The 22,345-nt window shown below is 36.1% G+C and overlaps 1 protein-coding gene across 23 annotated transcripts in view; it reads right to left on the minus strand.

Moving 5' to 3' along the window:
- The window catches only part of RIMS1 (regulating synaptic membrane exocytosis 1), a 699,885-nt gene that overhangs the window by 567,023 nt on the left and 110,517 nt on the right, over positions 1–22,345 (minus strand). For 20 of the 23 annotated variants that reach the window (XM_078155292.1, XM_078155286.1, XM_078155284.1 and 17 more), the window contains exon 2: positions 2,838–2,918. The exons of the other annotated variants lie outside the window; for them this stretch is intronic. In XM_078155292.1, the coding sequence (XP_078011418.1) occupies positions 2,838–2,918 (81 nt within the window). The remainder of the gene's footprint in view (positions 1–2,837; positions 2,919–22,345) is intronic. 23 annotated transcript variants of the gene reach the window in all.

The raw sequence follows: 22,345 nt of genomic DNA on the forward strand, positions 1-22,345 counted from the left end.
ATCAGTGTCTTTCCTGTATAACAATAGCAACCTAAAGACAAGTGTCAGTCATTTCCAGAGAAAAGCACCTCCTTCACCTAACAACCTTCAACAGAAGTTATGGAAAGAGTGAGATATCTGCCCAAGGGCACCAGAACACAGTGAAAAGAAATGAATCAGATGTAACAAATTTTGTGAATTGCCTAATATAGAAGGATTTTTTTTTTTTGGTTAGATGGTTACTGGGTTAAATTGCTGAGAGAACAGATCACCAGGAAAAGGAGGCCTAAAAAGCCTTCTGCTAACCCATTTCCTTCTGAAGTGACAAGTCCCTGATAGGGAAGGGGAAGCAAAGACTAGACTTTTTTCTTTCTTTCTCTTTCTTTCTTTCTTTCTTTCTTTCTTTCTTTCTTTCTTTCTTTCTTTCTTTCTTTCTTTCTTTCCTTCTTTCTTTCTTCATTCCTTCCTTCCTTCCTTCCTTCCTTCCTTCCTTCCTTTCTTTCTCTCTTTCTCTCTTTCTCTCTTTCTCTCTTTCTCTCTTTCTCTCTCTCTTTCTCTCTTTCTCTCTTTCTCTCTTTCTCTCTCTCTTTCTTTCTTTCTCTCTTTCTCTCTTTCTTTCTTTCTTTCTTTCTCTCTTTCTTTCTTTCTTTCTTTCTTTCTTTCTTTCTTTCTTTCTTTCTTTCTTTCTTTCTTTCTTTCTTTCTTTCTTTCTTTCTTTCTTTCTCTTTCCAGTCTCCCACACTCCCTTACACCCAGGGAAACATCACCCAATGAGATAAAAGTCAACACACTTCTTATTGACTATATTAAATTAGACACAGTCTAAATAAATATATGGTAATCAAAAACAGACAAAATCTTGAATTTAGAACCATAAAAGAGAATGAAAATGATTGCTACATCTAATCCTGATGGTTTTAAAATAGAGATAAAAATGGATAGGGACTCCATTACTTCAAAACTTCTCTGACTGACAAGGAATCAAAAATCTTTTTACATCAATGATGATCCCTTAATGGGTTTTTTCCAGAGACTGCTTCAAGCAGATCAATACCAGAAAAGTGATACACACCCAAAGATGTAGTTCAGATATTCAGGCAGAAAGAGGAGAACACATGTTAAAGAACACTGTGTCCTAGGAAGTACCAAGAAAAGCCAAACTTTGAGGAGAATGATTTCAGAGTAGCATTGAAGATATATCTTGCCATGAAGAGAAGGGTGTTTCCTAGAATTTGACGTTCCTTTCTTAAACATAAGTTTTAACCAACTTTCTTTTCACTGTAATTAAAGAGAAAAAGCTTTTATCTTATTTGCCATATTTCTCTTTATTAGGAGAAAGACCTTTAATTTGATATTATAGATCCCCACTTCAGCTGTTAAGTTAGAGGTTAAATTTGATGTTCATTTTGAGTGAAATTGATAGGCTTTATGAATCCACTGAAATTTCGTATCTCAAACAGTCATAAGTTTCCAAAAATATCTCTCCATGCATAACACACCTCTTGCCTAAAATCGGGTGTCCTTTATGTTATTTCATTAATTCAGTTTTGGAGAGCAGTAAGAAATACTATTCATTACCAAGTTACTTTTATTGTTGTTGTTACTGTTGTTGCTTTTTGTAAACTAGAGACCTCTAGAATCCTTCTATAATCGTGCTGGCTACCAAACCTGAGCATCCTAAGCTTCTTCTCAAGATCAGGGGAATCAGCTATTTTCCTTGTAAGTGGTAGCTATGTCACCAAATACCTAGAGTTAATGGATAAATTGAGATCATTAACACAGTCAAAGTAAATTTCAAGGAAAAAAATATTCTTATTGGGAAAAAAAATCTTCTTTTTCCAGAAGACATTTAATGGTACAGTTATTTAGATTTTTTTCCTTAAATAGCCTTACTTTAATTGAATTTAAATCAATCCTCATCTGAAATCTTTCTTTTTTCTTTTCTTCAACAACATTCACTGGTATGTGTGTATTTCCCTGTCTTAATTTCCATATGAAGATACGGAGGAGAAGGAAAATTATCTCAAAACAATCAATTCTGTTCTCTTCTGTCAGAGGGAATAATGGTAGATGAGGCATTTAGTATCAGGTTTGAGTATTACCTATGGATTTTGTTTCTTTATCCTTATTCTTGTCTACAAATTAACATTTATAATGGAAAACTGATTTTTCTACACATGTTTCTTTATTTCCCTAGTCTCCTTTGTCATTCATCTCTCCCTCTCTCTCTCTCTCTCTCTCTCTCTCTCTCTCTCTCTCTGCTTGCCTACATATCTACATTTTTCAGTCTAGACCTCTGATTTCCTTAATGAAAGGAACTCCCTTTATTTGGAAATACTATCTATTTGTGGTAACAGACAGCATTTTGATCATGTCCCTTTAACAGTTGCCTAGGACATGGTGAGGTTTCAATAACTTGGCCAAGGTCCCACGGCCAATAAGTGTCACAGACAGATTGAACCCACCTCTTCCTGTCTTTCAACTTCAAAGTTTTGCATATAACTTTCTACTGATAAAACATTAAAATTGCTGCCCTCTTTATCTGAATTCTCATCATTCAAAGTCTTTCATTTTATTTCAGTCTACCTCAATACAAAAATGAAATAAATAGAAACCTCACTTGCGAAATACATATAATGAGCACTGGGATAATTATTCCTAACTCAATATCAATGATTTTTCACTACAAATGGTCAGGTCTTCTATGCTTCTTTCAAATGCATATTTTATAATAATGCACATTATAAAAATTACCATCTTAGAAATAAATGCATCCATCTACCAATCATACTACAACATAAGCAAAGCCCTGTGCAAGAGAGTACATTTTCAGTCAATAAAACCAATGCCATACTCACGGTGAAGGTTGGTGGGACTGGTTTTCAGCATTCCTTGGTGTTTTGCGGGCCGCAGGTTTCGCCATATCCCTGACAACACACCTGGGGCGCATGATAGACAGCACAATGGACTATTAATGTTCAAAGGCCTAGAACACACCTAGAAATCTGATCAGTCTAACAAACAGGCCACTGGGGGGAAAATCTAAGAGGAAAAGCCTGTAAAAGTCCCCCCAATGATAAGACTGCTGACCTGGGGAAAAAATACTTTGCATATGGGTGTATTCCCCAGTTTTAAACTTACAAGTTCTCCTTTCCTATCTTGGAAAGGCCTAGGCTATTCTCTGTACATTTTTTTTTCTCTTAGTGAAAAGGAAAATATTCCAAGCATCTTTCTTCATAGCTGAAACGCAGCTATGAGCTGTGGCCAACATAGGGCCATTAGAAGAAGAAAGATGCATGCTTAAAAATAGGATGGCAGCTTTTATATGCTTCACCAATGGGCAGGCTTTTATCTGTCTTTGTCTATTTGGGCTAAAACACACACCACCTCAGAGGCAGCTTCTTTATGCAAACAAAGTTAAGAAGCTTGGGCACTGTTCCTCCCTTAAAAGCCCCATCCAAGCTAATTCAGGAAGAGCTGGGTGGGAACCTTTCACTATCTAGAATATTGGTTTTAAAATAATGATACTCAGTAGGGAAAACCCAAACTCTATGTGACAAAAAATAAAAGGGCATGGTGCTTTGTTTCCCTCATCACTAGTAATCAAATGCAGTGAGGAACAATATTTCCAATATGTTGGATACATAGCAAAAAAAGATGGGCAAAAAAAGAGAAGGGAGACTGTTCCTCAGTAAAACAATTGAAAAGAAAAGAAAAACCAAGCCACAAGGATCTTTACAGTGTTTGGGTCACTATGGAAGGCATGTTTTCCTGGGGGCCCCACTAGCGGAATGAGCCAAGTTGTTTTCTCTGTATCTAATAGGATGTAAGCAACTTGAGAGGAGGAATTTTGATATGAGTTGTTTTGTTTTGTTTGTTTTTTGTTTTTGTTTGTTTGTTTGTGGTTTTTTTGGTCTTTGATATTCCCAGCTCCTAACAAAGTGCTTGATACAAAGTAGGTGCTTAATAAATACACATTGATCGATTATGTCTATTTTGTTTCTGAACTTGGAGGAGAAAAGAAACTAGCCTATGGCTTTATTGGCCCTTGAGATAATTTTAATTTTGGTTAGAAACTAAAACATAAGTTTGTTTCTTCGTTTTTGTTTTTTCTCCCTGAGGTTCTTATTTTAAAAGAGGGAAGATACAGTAATAGAACTGAGATTCCCTTATGCTGGATTTTATTCTGAACTGAGCCTGCCCACCGGACCCCAGGCTTTAAATGGTCTTTGTAAATGGTTTCGGGGGATGAGTTAGTAATTCTTTCTGGTTGGCTTCACAGAAAGCCTCATCACCAGCTTCCTCCTGAAACAAGTCATTTATACACCACTCAGAAGTGGAGCTAAGATCAGGCAGTAATCGATAACCAGCTTTACCAGTGGGAAAAGCTGCAGGGCTAAATTCTCCACTTCTGAAAAAAAAATACACGATTTCACGGGAACACAGAGATACACACACACAAACACACACATACGACTTGTTCTAAAGTAGATGAACTAAAACATCAGTGCACTTTCCTTCTAGGATTTATTCATTCATTTTATCTAGTTATCTACCAACTTACCTACCCATTCATCTCTCTACTCACTCACCTACCTACCTACTTGTTTTGTCAATGATTTAATTACTATAGAGAGCTCAAACAGAAGAAATTTAATTCATTACATGTATCCACAGATCATCTGTGAAATATTATCTTAGTTGCGTGGGGGCATAGAGAAATTCCAGTAACTTACCCAAGGTCACAAAACCAGTAGCAATCAGAGACAGAGCTGGAACACAGGTCTTCCTGACTTGGCATAATGGATACAGGGAAATTTTTTGTGTTTGTGTGCATGTGTGTATGTGTTTATATGTACACATACATGCCAATATGTATGAGGTACTAAAGAAATTATATATAGAAAAATCTTATGTGTTGTATGTATTTATCCAAACTTCCAATATAAAAATATTAGCAATGTGAAAAGTACTTTATATATCATTATAAAGCATGAGGGACATTGTGGATAAAGTGAGGATTATCTGAGTTAGAATTCTATATTGGGTACTTAATGAGATATGTGACCCTGGATAAATTATATCATCTCTGTGGCTCAATCCCCTCATTTATAAAATGAGGGAGTTTAGACTCTACTTCGAAGGTCTCTTCCAGTTCTAACTATATGATCCTATGATCCTGTGTATGTGTATCTATGTATGTATAAGCACATGCATGTACATAAATGTAATGTAAAGCATGATGCTAAGTCTGGCTTTCTGTACTTTACATGACACTGTCTCTCCCACTACATAATGTATATAAAACACTTAACCAATTAAAAAAAAATTATAGACATTTGTACATACATAAACACATACATATATTGTCTACCTTTCTCTTTCTCTTTTATCTCTCATCTATTTACCTATCTATCCATCTATCATCTATCTACCTTTCTCTCTCGGTCCCCAACACTCTGTCTCTCCCTCTTTCTGTCTCTCTATCTCTGCCTCTGTCTCTATCTGTCTCTTATTCTCTGTTTGTGTCTGTCTGTCTCTCACTATATCATATCACTCTGTCACTCTTTTTCTCTGTCTCTCTCTATTGCTGTCTCTCTGTCTCTGTCTCTGTCTGTCTTTCTGTCTATCTCTCACTCTATCTCTGTCTCTTTCTCCCTCTGTCTGTGTCTGTCTGTCTCTCACTCTATCTCTGATTATCTGTCTCTCTCTGTCTCTGTCTGTCTGTCTGTCTGTCGGTCTGTCTCTTTCTCTCTCTCCTCAGGAAAATCAGGGAAACCTAGCTTCAAGTTTCACCTCGGATAATTTGCTGTGACCCTGCCACTTAAACTCTTGGTGCCCCCTAGGCAATTTATTAAGTCTCCACAATGCATACTAGCTGCTGATCTGTAGCAATGAAAGAAGTTTCTTCATTTGGAGTTTACCATGACAATAAAATAATAAATCCAGTCAAAATATCTATGAATCTGAGGCTAAGTTGCTGATTGTTTCACCCTAAAAGCATGTCTTCAGTGAAAGCAGGGAGCTGAACCATAAGCCTCAGCAGAAACTAAACACATGTATCTGGTTCTATGAAGTGGGCAAAACTAAAGAATTAGAACTAAGAAAACATTCAGGCAGGACCTTGGTGGAGAGAATTAATGTACTAGAACTTCTGAGTGTTGAAATTCTGTTCAGATCTGTACCAGGGGCACAGTGCCCAGTGAGGTAGCATGCACAGTACTAGGAATCTTTAGGGATCCTTCCTCCCCTCTAAAAATAGTTAGTATAGCATATTTAATCTGTCTGCACTACTTTATGAAAATGTCTGAAATATCACAAACTTTGGAGAAATTCTTGAAGGAAGAACTATATCTGTATGGAGCCATATGCTTCCTTCTTCCCTGGTCTCTCCTTCCTTCCTTCTAAATTTACAGATATTTGTAAAGCTTCAATGTGCTAGTTAATTGGCTTTTCCTGAAAGATGTTCTGGTGCAGCTATGCCTCTTCCAGTAACCAGGGCATGCCAGCAAAGTAGAAAGCATGTGTTTCTAAGTGAAACTGTTTATAGCTGAGTGATGGGCCACATCCTATGAAAGAATGTTCATGTCTGAGGTGAGATTCCTGATTCAGTACTGTTATTGATTTAGGTTTCTGTAGTTTTTTTTTAATCCAAACTACATCAGAATTTACTTTGTTCTTCCTCTCTCCCTCCTTCCTTCCCTCCCTCCCTTTATCTCTTCATTTTTCCCTCCTTCCCTCCATCTGTCCCTCTCTCCCTTCCTTTCTTCTTTCCTACCTCCTTCCCTCTGTCTCACTCATTTCCATTCCTTCCTTCCTTCCTTCCTTCCTTCCTTCCTTCCTTCCTTCCTTCCTTCCTTCCCTCCTTCCTTCCTTCCTTCCCTCCCTCCCTTTATCTCTTCATTTTTCCCTCCTTCCCTCTATCTGTCCCTCTCTCCCTTCCTTTCTTCTTTCCTACCTCCTTCCCTCTCTCACTCATTTCCATTCCTTCTTTCCTTCCTTCCTTCCTTCCTTCCTTCTTTCCTTCTTTCCTTCCTTCCTTCCTTCCTTCCTTCCTTCCTTCCTTCCTTCCTTCCTTCCTTCCCTTCTTTCTTCCTTCTTTCCCTCCTTTCTTCTTTTCTTCTTTCTTTCTTTCGTTCCTTCCTTTCTTCCTTCTCTTTTTACCTTTTTACTGCTAATAGTCTCTGAATGGTAAATTCCAATTCTAAAATACTACAATTTTAAGCTTAAGTATGCTGTACTGAAGCACAACCACCTTCCCAAATGTTACATCTGATGCTTACTAACAGGGCTAATCCTGGTCCTGGACTCTGAACCTCTGTTTCCTCATCTGTAAACTGGGATTAATAATATTTATTATTATTATATATAATAAATATATATATATATATATACATAAAAATATAATAATATTTATAGCTAAGAAGCAGCCTGGCATAATGATTACAAGATTGCCTTAGAGTGGTTAAGCCTGGTTTGAGGTTGTCCCTTGATATATACTAGCTATGTGACCATATGCAAGTCATTTTGACCATGTATGCCTCAGGAGTCTCTAAAACTATTAGTTGCAACTAGTTACTGATTTACATTAGTGAAGGGAATCCACTCCTTCTACGGATAAAATGTGTGTATGTGTGTGTGTATGTGTGTATCTGTAGATCCTATTTCACAATTATTTGTTCATAAGAATCTAGATTTAGAACTAGAAGAGACCTTTGGGATCATCTAGTTTAACCTCTTCATGTTACATATAAGGAAACTGAAATGTAGATATGCCTAGTGGCTTGTCCAAGATCACATGCTTCATAAGTGGTAGATCTGGACTCAAGTCTTTGTTCTTTAGAGCCAACCTGCTTTGCACTTCCACCGGTCATATGAAGCTCAAATCAGATGTATTTAAGGTACTTTACAAATCTTACAATACTATTTTATGTTGTTTTACTGGTCTTGTGATTTTATCAGTATAAAGAACTCCAGATGGGACACTCCCACTATTAGTACAGACTTGTCATCTGCTCTGCAACTTACAGTCAAAGAGAATTGCTTGGCCATTGAGGGATTAAAGGATTGCCCAGGGTCACACAGCTAATATGTGTCAGACAAGAGGCTTGAGTCCAGGTCTTCCAGACATCTGGTTTGGCCCTCTATCTTCTTTGCCACACTATTTCTCATGATGAACAATAGCACATATAAAACACTTTGCAAATTTTGAAAGTGCCACATAAATGTCAGCTAAGATACTCATCATGATTTATATCAGTACCCTCACCTTTCACCCCAGTTCTGTTTCCACTTCTAATTCTGGCCACTAAATCAAATCAACACAACCATTCTTGGAAAGGATGTGTTAATCAATTGCCCTTGGTGGCCTTCCCCACAGTGTGATGTCATAGTAGTCTAAAACACCCATCCTTGGTCACACTTATTAGAATTTAAGCACCTTGAGGGCAGGAGCTATCTTTCTTTTTATATTTGTATTCTCAACATTTAATACAGTGCCTGGAATAGGACAGAAATGATTATTTTTCTCATATTAATAACCAATTACTAATTGAGATTAAGATTTTTCCTTTCTATTTCCTCATTCAGAAATCAGTCCCTATACATTAATTCAGCCAGCCTTTGAAGGGTATTGCTGATAGATGAGATTGCCCAAATCCTCCAGACCTGCCTTTTGATCATGGGTGGGATTCCACCCATCTAGGAGACCTTAAAGACAGAATCCAGTCTAAGTGAGATCATGTTCTTAGAAAAATAAGTTCCTATTTGTCTTTGGGAATTTCCATTAGAATTTAGGGTGATCTGGCTTATGAAGGGGAAAAAATCAACCAGCAAGGTCTGGGTAGAGATGGATTCTTTTGTCCAGATGGCTAAAGGAGGCTGAGTCTCATGAGTCACATTTATGCAGGAGGAGATGAAGACTTTTTGCCCACCTCCTCATTAATATTTCCACCCCCTCATTGATTGTAAACCTATTAGGGTTGATTTCTACCCTCAGGTAGATTACATCCCCATCTCCAAAGGTGTTCAGAGGCCCCAAGGGTCATCTTTGGTTTATAGGGAAAAGCCAAATGATTATCTTTTTACTAATTATTCTCTAGCCAAAATTAATAAAATGATTGTTAATCACCCTGAAATTATTTCTCTCAGACTTTTCATATGTCACAAATATAAAAAAAAAACTTTAATAAATTTTTTTTCATTCATTCATTTATCACATGCTACTCTTTACTCTTTATTCTGAGTATTAGAAACTCACAGAAAGCCTACTTTTTGAAATGTAAAGTCCAAAGGAAAAAAAAAAGATCATTTCATATATTTCATCACTCATCCAGTTTGGGCAGAATATTTTAACCAGAAATATATACTTTCCTGAATTTTTCTAGTTTGATTTTCCCTATATAATTTTTCCCTTTATCACCTTTGTTTATTTTCTTTTATTTATCTCATTTAATGAGAAAAAATATTGTCTAACCACTATATGTCACGATAGGCTAACCCACAAGTTACAACACAAATAGCTATATCAAGTGGGGTGGGGGAAGACCAAAATCTACTGGAAAGAGTGAAACTTCTTTGTAAGCCTATTTGGCTCAATATTGCCTAGAGAAATGATACCCGGAGGGCTGTGTCTGAATGAACACAGCCTAAAGGTATATACCTTTACAGGCTTTGACAATTCTAATATATGGAAATTGTTTAGCTGGAGTAATTTTCCATTATCTATTATACATTACCCTCACTGTAATATAAAGTACCCCTGCTTTCAGAGAACAAGCCATGATGATGTAGCACGCGTCTCTTCTCAAATGTATGTCTTTCATTTTGATTTATTCCTTTTAACCAGACATCCAGAAACCAACAAATTGTCATAACTGCTACCCCCACAGATCAGTGACTAAGAAATGGAAGTATTTGACTTCTTCTTTGCCACCTCTTCTAATTGCACCCAGATTGATCAGGCATCTTCTCCTTCCCGTTTTCCTGCTGCAAGTAAGCATTCTCCAGCATCAGTCAAGATTTATGTAAATGAGATCTTCTGTAAGCCTCTCAGGGGGCTGCTCCTTCTGACTCCACCTCTGAGCAATGCTGTTTTTATGAATGACTGCAATCAATGACAATGAATGACTGCCAACTGCCCACTCAACCACTTCTACTCCTCCCTGTACACACACTCTAGAGAAACTAGCAGTTCCATGCTTGCAGATGAGCCTATGATGAGGCTTTTATCTTTTAAAACAGGAACTAAATTTGCTTCTGAGATACTTAGGCTATGGTAATTAGATATTCAAAATGTCTGCAAAATTCACAATTTACCTAATTACTTTCTCTCTTTTCAAGTTTCTATGTAAAAGCATGCAATCTCTTTCTACCAAAAGCAAAAGCAAAAAAAAAATAAAAAATAAAAGAATGCTAGAATACTTTTGAAGAGATTACTCCCATTTGGGGTTATTATTTAAACCTGCCATAGTTAATTTCATATATTAGTCATAACTTGCAAAAATACTTGACTGTATCTCTATTGATACTTTTAGTCTCATGTGCACAGTAGAAGAATTTCCCAAGCTTGAAGATCAAAGAATAGTCTCTCATGTGTGACCATGTACAAATCACTTACCTCTCTGGGTTTTAGTTTTCTTATTTATCAAATAGAGGAGGTTTGACTAGATAATGCCTAAAGGTTCTAATGTTCAATAATTATTTAATAATGATCTTGTGTATTTTATCAATGGGAAGGTATGACACAGTAACCTTAGACATTTACTAACTTTGTGATCCTGGGCAAGCCACTTGACTGTGCCTCAGTTTCCTTCTCTGTAAAATGAGCTGAAGAAGGAAATGGCAAACCACTTCCATATCTTTGCCAAGAAAACCTTAAAAGGGAGTCATAAAGAGTCGGACAGGACTGAAATGACTAAACAACAATAACAAAAAAAGATTTTACTGACAAACCTCATGAGGCAGGTGTCATCTCATCTAACATTGCATCTTACCTCTCCTCTAGCAAGTGCTCTGCATGTAGATGCTTACTAAATATTTGTTGAAGGAACGAATGAATGAATGAATGAATGGACAAATATCTCTTCTAGAGACTGAGAACAAATTAAGACCAGGTCTGTTGAAATTAGGAAAATGATAAATTGTTCTCATATTTAATCTCTAGTCCAAAATTCTGATTGTATTTATTGGAATATTTTTGATGGCTTAGAGGCCCCAAGATATAGCAAAAACAAACAATTACTGTTGAGAACAGAAATAATAAAACATAGTCGACTAAATTGTCTATTGTTAATGATATCTTATTGCAAATAGAACAAATGTAATGTGATAAAAAATGATTTAGAACAGATTCTTAAGATTATACCATGCTCTGTAAAATATTTGCAAATGATAAGTTTCTCTATATTCTATGCATTTAAGATGGGGACATTTTCATTATTTTTTCCCCCAACTTTATTTAGGTGCTCTATTTTCAAAACAAGAGGATTCCCCCCCCCCCCAGCATATGTTAGGCAGGCACATTTTAACTGCTACCTAACTCTTTCATTCAATGAGGGCTTGATTCCATGTGTACCCCAGTGGTATTATTATTGTTATTATTATTATGTTTTAGTTTAATATTTATTAGATGGCTGTTGAAAGTGAGTGATTTCTTTAAAAAAAAAGAGGAGGAAAGTCAATTACATGATAGCTTTATTGACTTGGATCTTAACAGCAAAGAATAATGAACTAAAAAGAATATGAGAGATGGATGAAGAAACAGATTGGGAGTCAAAAGACCTGGGTTAAAGTCATTGCTGTACTACTTATTAGCTTTCTGACCTTGGGGAAGTCGTTTCTCAGCATTGCTTTCTTCATCTGAAAAAATGAAAATTTTAACATGGTGGAGGGGGGTGTGAATTGGAACAGGTACACTGAAGGCACGTGCTCTGATCCCTTTTGGTTATGGAACCCATATATTCTGTCCTTTTATCTAGTTACAATGATACTTGAATATCTACTTCACAGAGTTGTGAGGAAAGCACTTTGTAAATTGTAATGCATTAATTAAATGTGGGCCATTACTGTCAAACTGCTGAAATGAACTACACACAAAATGTTGGCAACCAAATGAGAAAATGGCCTTCAGACAGGCAGTTTTCAATCTCCTTGGAGAAATTAGAGAAAGTAAGGAAAGAAACATTCATTAGGCAACTACTGTGTGCCAGCAACTGTGCTATGTCGTTGTTGTTGTTCAGTCATTTTTAGTTATGTCCAGTTCTTCATGATCCCATTTGGGGTCACAACTAGTAAATGTCTGAGGCTAGATTTAAACTCAGGTCTTCTTAACTTCAGACCTAGTATTCTATCTGCTGTGACACCTACCTACCCATAGGTGTGCTAAATAAGAGATTGTGCTAAGTGCCTTACAAATGTAAACTCATTTGATCCTCACAACAATACTGGAAAGTAGGTATTATTTTGTAGTCAAGGAAATAGAGGCAAACAGAAATAGAGTGATTTCTCCAGGGTCACATAGCTAGTAAGAGTCTGAGACCAGATTACAACTCAGTTCTTCCTATCTCTAGGCCCAGGGCACTAACCAATGTTCGACCTGGTTTGCTCTAAGAACTAATAAAGGGCTCAATGAATCTCAGAGAACAAAGCTTCCTTAAAAACAAACAAATAAATAAATAAATAAAGCAGTGATCTTAAGGGCTAATTACCTCAATGGAAACAAATGGAAGAAGGGAAGGTAGCAGAGATGTCAAATAGGCTAAAATAGCACTGTACAATGACCTTCAGAAGAAATAGAAATGCCACGTAAAAAAAATAAAGCCAAGGCATTGAGAGTACAGAGAAAAGGTATAGCTGAGTGGAGTCTAGATTTACCCAAGAAATTTCAAAAGTAGATCAGTTTGCAAAGGATATAACTAGAAAATATGTTTAAATTATATAAGGTAAAAGAACAGGAAGTTCAAAAAATGCTGCCTGTCCCTCCCCTACCAGATAGAAAGGGAAGAAAAGTTGAAAACAGATGACTATGAAAGCCAGAGATGTTTGATGCTCTGTATGAAGAAGGCTGTTCTCACCAACCTTTAGTCTCCCTCCTCTGATGTCACCTAGCCACATCTTGCCCTTTTTAAAATCACATTTCTTTCCTTTATGTGTATATATAGTACATAGACATATATGTGTATATATGTATATGTGTGTATATATATGTGTGTGTGTGTATATATATGTATGTATATATATATATATATATATGTATACTTTCTTTTCTACATACACACATAATAGGGGATTTTAAAAGCTTAATCTTAATCAGATAAGAGCAGTAAATGTCACTTTCAACGGGAAGGCAAAACACTACACTTGCATAGGACAGCAAATACAGGTTTAAAGATGGGCCTTATTACTCTCCACTTAAGAAGATCTGTAGAAACATAATTCAGTAGTTGTGGAAGCAGAGGAATGAGAGATGAAAGTGACTTTGGATGATATGTACAATTATCCCTTCTACATCATGGGGTTAGGGGCAAGGCCACAATCTGGAAAACCCAAGTCAAAGTTTTTGGCCCTGACTTCCTACCAGAGAAGGAGCCTGATTTTTTTTTCTTTTTCTTTTATGGAGTGTTTACAGAAACTTATTGTAAAATTTGGGTTAAGCATTTGGTCATAGGCTTTATGTTGTCTGTTGGCCTTTGTGTTCTGTCTATGACTCCCTCAAGACTCTCAAAATATTTCCATTTAATATCTTATGCTGACCCACAATGTGCTGAAATCATGATGGGGAAATTGTGATGTGGAAGGGATAACTACAGTCTGATCTCCTCAGTGTATAAGTGAGGAAACTATGATGACCCAAAGAGAAGTGGTGACTCACCCAAGGTCCCATAGGTAATAAGTAGCAAAGTGAAGTTCTAACCTTAGGATCTTCTAAACAAGACAAACACAGTGTTTGTTCCACTCTACGAGGAATCCAAGGAGGTTGCTTCAGAGCTACGTTTATGTTTAAAAGATCAGAGAAGTGAGGAGGAGCTTGGAATGACGATTCTAGGATCATAGAATTTAGAGTGGGAAGAGATCTTGGAGGTCCTTTAGTCAAGCCACATCATTTGACCAGGGAGGAAATTAGGGCTAGGGGATGTAAGTGACTTTGCCTGAGGTCACACAGTAAGTGCCAGACCTAGGATTTGAAACTAGGTCCTCTGATTTCACATTCTCAATGGATTCTTTTCAATGAGCTGTGCAGATGCTGCCTCTGGAAATGACTTAGAGACTGGAAAAGAAAAGAATAGAGAATCCATTTTTCTGAAGCAATAGTCAGGGTTTCAGAAATTTCTCAGAACAAAACTGTCATAAAAGTCAGATGGAAAGGTAGGGCTTTGATATTAGGATTATATCATTTATATAAGTGATCTAAAGGTTGATCTAAAGATTTTGCACTTTAGGGTAACTCAGCTGCAAAGTCCAACATCCAGGGCACCAGAAGTGTTCCTATGATGATAACAGAATTAATTCATCACTTGTTTTCTAGTAAAATCCACGTGTTGTTGAGTTGTTTCAGTCGTGTCCAACTCTGTATGACTCCATTTGGAGTTTTCTTGGCAAAGATACCAAAGCATTTTGCCACTTCTACAGCTGAGGAAACTGAGGCAAACAGAGTTAAATGACTCGTCCAGGATCACACAGCTAGTAGGTGTCTGAGGCTAGTTTTGAACTCAGGAAGCTGAGTTTTTCTGACTGTAGGCCCAGAGCTCTATCTACTGTGCCACCTAGCTGCATATAGCTTGTGGTTATTCCATGATTAAATTGGAAGGGACTAGATTTGGTGTCAGGACTCCTAGGTTCAAGCCCCAAATCTGCTCCTTCTTAACTATACAATTTTGAGCAAGTCCTTAGTTGCTCTCAGCCATAATTTCATCATATGATAAAGGATAACAGTGCAGGCACTACCTACCTCACAGAATAATTGTTATAATTAAAAGATAAAATGCATTTTAAGTTCATTATAATGAAAAAGGACATAAAAGTAATCTATTTTTAGGACCTTTAACTTTTCATCTTGATCCACTATTGTCCAACACACATCCTTTTTCAACCACTTACCAGCTTTCTGACCATCCCACCTACTCTGAGCCATTATAATTTTTTTTTCTCCTTCTCGAATTCTCTTTTCCAATAATATTATTCTACTTGAAAAATATCTGGGTGTCTTCCAAGAACTTCCTGTTTTTGTCACTCTTTAGACTTCCTTCCTTCCTTTTCCTTTTTATTTAAATTCATCTCAATTTTCTCCCTTCAGTTTTATTTGGGCCTTTTTATCCTCTCCTTTCATTCTATATTACTGTACATTTCCTTTTGTTTTTATTCTGTCTTTTTTTTTTCAGTTGTTCTGCTTGTTCCACTTGGTCATATGTTATATTTTTTCTCAAAGATGAAAAAGACAAAAGATATCAAAATCCCTCTCCCCATAGGAATTTCCTTTGTTAAGCTCCTATATCACTTGGGGAAGGAGTCAGGGTCTACAGATCTATAGCCTCATATTTTCCCTTCATTATACCCAGATTTAACATTAGCTGAGAACATTCTATGGCCTGGCAAAAATGGTGATCCCTGCAGCTTTGCCAGTGAATCTCTTGCTATATACTTCATAATAGAAGCATCTCTTGATTCCTAAGTGGAAATAAGCCAGAAACCAGCCTCATCTACATGGTCTTCACCTTGCACTACTGCAAAAAATTGTTTTGTGAATTTCAAAGTTCAGGGACAACCTCGGAGGAAGTGCAATTACAACTCTTAGGCAAGTCTCCCACCTATTTTTTATTCTCTAACTTTCATTGCCCCAAAGAGGAGAAACTAGCTTAGATTGTCAGGTATTTCTTTGCCTGCTCCTTAATGGGACAATCTAATTCTGGGGGTACCCCAATGTTATCAGGTTGTTGTAGACCTGTTACTTTTACTTCGGTATTTTGGAAAATATTGTGAGAAATTATCTCCCCAAATCAACTGACATTCTCCTGCGAAGCTGGGTTGCAGACCCCATGAGCAGCCATTTGTTTTCTACTGATATTTCTCTCCTCCTCATCGTTAGAAATTTTTCACTTTGTCATACTGTCGAAATTTTGTTATTTAGGAATTCATTTGGGTGAACAACTTTGTACCCTCCCTTAAAATGTAGATACATTGGGAAAGTTTAAGCACTGATACTTTTGTAGGAATTATTTTTTCTTGCATAAAATTACAGAATCTCAGAATTAGAAAATACCTCAGAGGTCATCTATTCTAACCTGTTCCTGTTTTAAAGTGCCTTAAAATAGTTATTTAGCCTTTACCAGAAATTCTCCAATCAAGGGGAATTTAGTACCTTCTGAGAAGCCCAAATCACTATGAGCTAGCCTTGTTAGGAAATTTGTACTTACAATCATAAATGTCCTTTTTTTTTTTGTAACTTTCACCTATAGTTTTAAGCTCTGCCCTTAAGAGCCAAGAAAAAGTCTAATAATCTCCTTTTAGTGTGAAACCCTTTTAAATACCTGAGGAAAGTTTCATCTTCACAACTAGCTCATATCAGACCTAGTGCTATGATATGAGCTTTTATTGGCAGAGAAGAAAAGAGAATAAAGAAGAGGGAAGCAATTTGGTAGTATTTTTTAATGAGGAAGCTAGTTATTACAATGTATGGAGTGTTGAACTTGAGTTAAAATCTGACCTCAGACACTGACTAGTTATGTGATCCTGAGCAAGTCACTTAAATTATCTGTGCCTCAGTGTCCTCATCTGTATAATAAGAATCTATAAAATAGCACCTATCTGTCAAAGATATTGAGGATCAAATGAGATGTTAAACCTTAAAGCGTTATATAAATGCTAGAGATTATTAGTAATAATACTGGACATTTAAGGAATGGCAAGGCAGAGAGCAAAATGAAGGCATTGGGTATGTAGAGGACAGGGACAGTGAGTTTGAGAAAAGAGTACAGAAAAGAAGGTGAGGATATAAAAAATAGACAATATTTTAAATTTTTATTACTTTTATATTTTGCCTAAGATTAGGCCTGAGTACAAGGTAATATAGAAAAAGAATATTAATTTCAGAAAAACAAAATCTGGCATGCCATATAAATTTCTTCTGTTGGAGAGACTGAACATGTTAATAAAAGTTTTGTAACAAATAACACTGAACTATTCTTCAGCAATACTTTTTTCAATTTTTAATAATTTCATTTATTTTATTCTGACCTTAAGAAATAAAACAAATGTTTCCATAACATAGTAGAATAGGAAAAAATGTTTGCACACAAAACTGCAAATCTACTGTGTACAATTTTCTATTCTTTTAAAATATATAATAAAGTTATCATGTAACTTTCTTTTTTCCTTTTTTTCTTCTTTCTTCCCTTTCATGTCCCCCACTCTGCCCTAGAGATGGCTACCATTAGACACACACATACACACACACACACACACACACACACACACACACACACAGAGATATGGGTGTATGTATATTTTATACACACACACACACACACGTGTATGTGTGTGTAAAAAACCATTCTACACATACTCCTATTTATCAGTTCTTTCTCTGGATGCAGATAGTGTCTTCCTTCTTATGTCCTTTGTAGTTAATTTGGGTATTTATAACAGTCAAAATGACTTAGTCACTCAAAGCTATTCTTAAAACAATATTATTGTTACTGTACACAATGTTCTCTTGGTTTTACTCATTTTACTCTTCATTATTTTATACAAGTCTATCCATGTTTTTCTAAGGTCATTAGCGATACTTTTAATTCTGGCCATATGATACTCTCATCACCAAGTGAAAAATACATTCTATACAATACAACCATTGAGTGGTTTTGCCACTGGTTAGAGAGGCACAACCCAAGATAACTGCAATCCTCAAATTCACAGACCTAAAAAGATGTATGAATAATGTTCATTCATCTCAGGGCAAAGTACTACTTAACAGCTAATTTATGACTTTGATGATAAAAATGAGTTATACTTATTCAGACAGACAATCAAGTTAAGCAAGAGAACGAATACCTTGAATGATATGGGGTGGGGGGAGAACATTCAAAATGACCTTGATTAATTGGAGAAATGTCACACATTTCTATCTAGGCAGCTAGGTGGCACAGTGGACAGGGTGATGGGCCTGGAGTCAGGAAGATTTATGTTCAAATCCAGCTTCAGATACTTGCTGTTTGCTCCAGTTTCCGCATTTGTAAAATGGGGTTAATAATAGCAATTAATTTCTAGGGTTGTTGTGAGGATCAAATGTGATAATAATTATAAAGTTGTTAGTACAATGCCTGGTCCATAGTCACAAAAAGTCAGACATGACTGAAAAATGACTGAACAAGAATCAATCTTATTCATTATTATACAAGATCATCAATAGGGTGATTTTGTTTTTGCTTTTGTTTTTCTCAGTACCTAGGTATTAAAGTGGATAGAGTACCTGAGTTCAAATCTAGCTTCAGACACCCCCTAGCTATGTGACCTTGGGTAAGTGACAACCCTGTTTGCCTCAGTTTCCTCATTTGTAAAATGAGCTGGAAAAGAAAATGGCAAATCACTCCAGTATCTCCCCAAGGGAAAAAAAAGGCACAAAGAGTCAGACATGACTGAAAAATCACTGAACAAGAACTAATCTTATTCATTATTATACAGAATCGTCAATAGGGACCTAGAAAGTGTGTTAGAGTTCTAATCTGGCCTTTTAATTTTATACAGTAAAAGAAGATCACATTGGGGAACTAACTTGCCCACAGTTATGTTGAAAATAAATGTTAGAACTTGGGATTCGAATCGATCCTACTATATACCACATCCAAAGTAGAGAATATTTAAGATTTAATTTGAAATATACAATGGATAAACACAACTATAGTTTTTAGACAGGAAAACAAACTCCAGGACTTTAAAACAGGGAAACACTGGCTAGTCACAAGTTTGGCAGAAAAATTTATGGCAGTCATAGTAGACCACAAGCTGAGTATGACTAGGCAATATGCATTAGTGCAGTGGTACAATATATAAAACGCATTAAGCAGAAGTTCCTGCCCCCAAGAGCTCATTATATCAACCTGAGCTGCAAATATACTTATGTAAACCACAGTTTCCCTTTGGTAGCACAATTTGTAAGATTAAAAACTACCACTAAAAATGAAGGCTGCGGGAACATTTAGTTTGAATAAGACCAAACATTTTATTTTTACTCAATTTTTAGCAAAAGCCACAAATGATAGCTACTTGTAAGTGCTTCAAAACTAGCATCTACCTCACCCTCAATCAAAATGCTGCCATATTTCACAGTTCAATAATGGAAGCAATAGTTCTGTTTCATATATTGGTTTGGTTTAATTGCAATTTGCAAGGAAGTTTTCAAAGTTTTTGATGCTTACTTTTAAGTGTGTGAAAGGGATGATTATTAGAGCTTTTATTCAGCAAATTTAAAATTTTCTTTTTTGTTACACACTTAACAATAATGAACATTTTAGTGCAAAAAGAAGTATAAAAAGATTAGGTGTGAAACCATGAACTTGTGTTTTACATATATATGCATATATAATTTATTTTTTATTTTAAATGTATATTAAATTTAACATAGGGGAACTAGGTGGCACAGTGGATAAAGTGTGGGGCTGGAGTCAGGAAGACTCATCTTCCTGAGTTCAAATGCAGCCTCAGACACTTAACCCTATTTGCCTCGGTTTCCTCATCTGTAAAATGAGCTGGAGAAGGAAATGGCAAACTGCTCCAGTTTCTCCTCTAAGAAAATCTCAAATGAGTTCACAAAGAGTCAGAAACAACTGAAAGTGAACAACACCAAATTTAACATGCTACTAAAACAACTGCTATTTGTATCTCCTTCTGAACCTTTTTTTTTGAGTACTTTTAAAATATTTTATTTGTCACATTAGCTCCTTGAGTTTCGATTTCCTCAACTTTAAAATTAAGAAATTGACCTTTGGGGTCTCTTCCAACTCTACCTCTACAATTTATAATCTAGGTCCCATAATCTTTGGCAACTCTCTAGGACTTATTCCCTAAATCACAGAATCTTTGATCTCTGTCTTGTTGGCAAGAGTTCCTACACAAAGGAAAGAATAAATCCTTCAGAACCCAGAATCAAAGACCTCTCAGTTACAAATACATGAGTATTCTAATTATTTATGTATATTTTTTCACACTCAAAGGCTATATCTTCTACTATTGGATAAAATATATAAATGCCCATTACATTTCCTTAAGGAGATTTAAATTTGAAAAGGGATCTAAAACAATCTCAGAAACTAAGTCTTGAAGGCTCATTCTTATTAACAAAATGTTTTAAGAAATGTTAATACTTCTTCAATGGAATTATCTACCTAGGATGCTAGAATAGGAAGTGAATCAGATAGGAAAATAGGTACTACAGAGACTTTTATCTGTGATTGAATATTCAAGTTACACATAAATCATTCATGCTATTAATTTTCCATTGTTAATGCATATTTCTATAATGCATGATTTAATGATACAGATTCAATATTTCATCATTTTATCATAATAGATTCTGTAATCTAGAACATGACAAAAATGAAGTTTAATCCATTTAAACGATTTAAGATCACAAAAAGTAACAAGGTTTAGTAGATAGAGAGCTGGTCCTGGGATCAGAAAGACAAGTTCAAGTCTTTCCTCTGATGTCTACTGGTTGTGATCATTGTTGCTTGTTTCAGTCATGTCCAACTCTTTGGGACCCCATTTAGGGTTTTCTTGGCAAAGATACTGGAGTAGCTTGTCATTTTCTTCTCCAGCTCACTTACAGAAGAGGAATTGAGTGACTTGCTTAGTCACACAGCTAGTAAGTGTCTGAGAGCAGATTTGAACTCAAGATGAGTCTTCCTGATTTTAGGCCCAGCACTCTATCCACCACATCACCTTGCTGCCAGTCATTTAGGTTCTCACTGCCCCTAAGCAGCTCTCTAAGACTATACCTTTCTGATAAAGATGCTAATCTGCCTTGGTAGATAGACTGTTAACCTTAATAGAATTTCTCTATGCCATTTCAGGTTTCTCCCCTCACATCCACTCCCCAACACACATACAATAGATACATTCAATGAAAACTTGGGTTTTAATACCTAAGATGGGATGACTCCATCTTCAGTAATAAATATTGCTTCACAGATATTAGCATAAGGAAAGAAATAAGCTCTCCAGAATGACTCTGTTCTCTCTATGATAAATATACTCATGTATGAAGAAATTAAGATCTCATAATCATGAAGGTATCATAAAAGTTATAAAGTTATCAGGTGGTTTTGCAGAAGCTTTTTTTTTCTCCTTCTTCCTTCTGATTGAACCTACTATACTTTCTTTCTAATGGTACCTATGATTACCAGTAATCATCTGTAGTTCTCACCTCTCAACTCTCTCATGTTTTCAAATCTGCAAATTCTCAAAGTAAACCAGAACACCTAAAACTTAGAGAGTTAAAAATTTAAAACTTACTCTTGCTCTCTTTCCCCACTCTTCCTTCCCAAGCTAGTACTTCAGCCAATCAATCAACAAGCATGCAATAAACATCTACTATGTGCCAGGTACTGGCCCAAATGCTGGGGATACGAAGGAAAAAGTGACACATTCCTTGTGCTCACTGGGCTTAAATACTAACAAAATGGAAGCTTCTCTTGAATTGTAATACCTCTGTCTGGTGGTGATAATATTACTGTCACTAACAAGTCCAAAACCTTCCTTTCCCCCAACACATAACCTTAGAGTAATTTGGGGTTACATCTTTTTCCTTTTTTTCAACCCTCTCCTTACCACATCCCAGGCTGTCCTTATGTCCTGATTTTCTTTCCTTTTAAATGTTTCCTATATTGATTCTCCCTACCCATTTCCACTGAGACCCACTTAGATCACACTTTGATTCATCTTACATACAGCTATCAGATTGAGCATCTTCTGATTCTTTTTAATTATATACCACTTTTAAAATCCAACTCACCATTTAACAAATACACAGTGTTTTCCAAACTAACCTGATATTAATTACTCTTTTGTTAGTAAGAGCATATTTAGACCCATACCATTCCTCCTTTGCACTGCTGTTAGAGCCCTCTTGTTGTTCCCTCTGTCTCAGGTCTCACTCCTTTCAGATCCATTTTCTGCACAATTAACAAATTGATTTTCCTAAAACAAAGGTCTGACTCTTGGTGGATAGAGAGCTGGCCTCCATTTTTTAAATAAATTTCATTGGCTCTGTATTCTGTCCACAATCAAATACAAATTCCTCTGTCATTTAAAGACCTTCATAACCTGTCCTTCAATGGTTTATTACATATTACTCCCCTTTGGGATATCAGGGTTG

Source organism: Phascolarctos cinereus, unplaced genomic scaffold (assembly GCF_003287225.1).
Source record: "Phascolarctos cinereus isolate Bilbo 61053 unplaced genomic scaffold, phaCin_HiC Scaffold_5;HRSCAF=322, whole genome shotgun sequence".
NCBI classification, from domain to species: Eukaryota; Metazoa; Chordata; class Mammalia; order Diprotodontia; family Phascolarctidae; genus Phascolarctos; species Phascolarctos cinereus.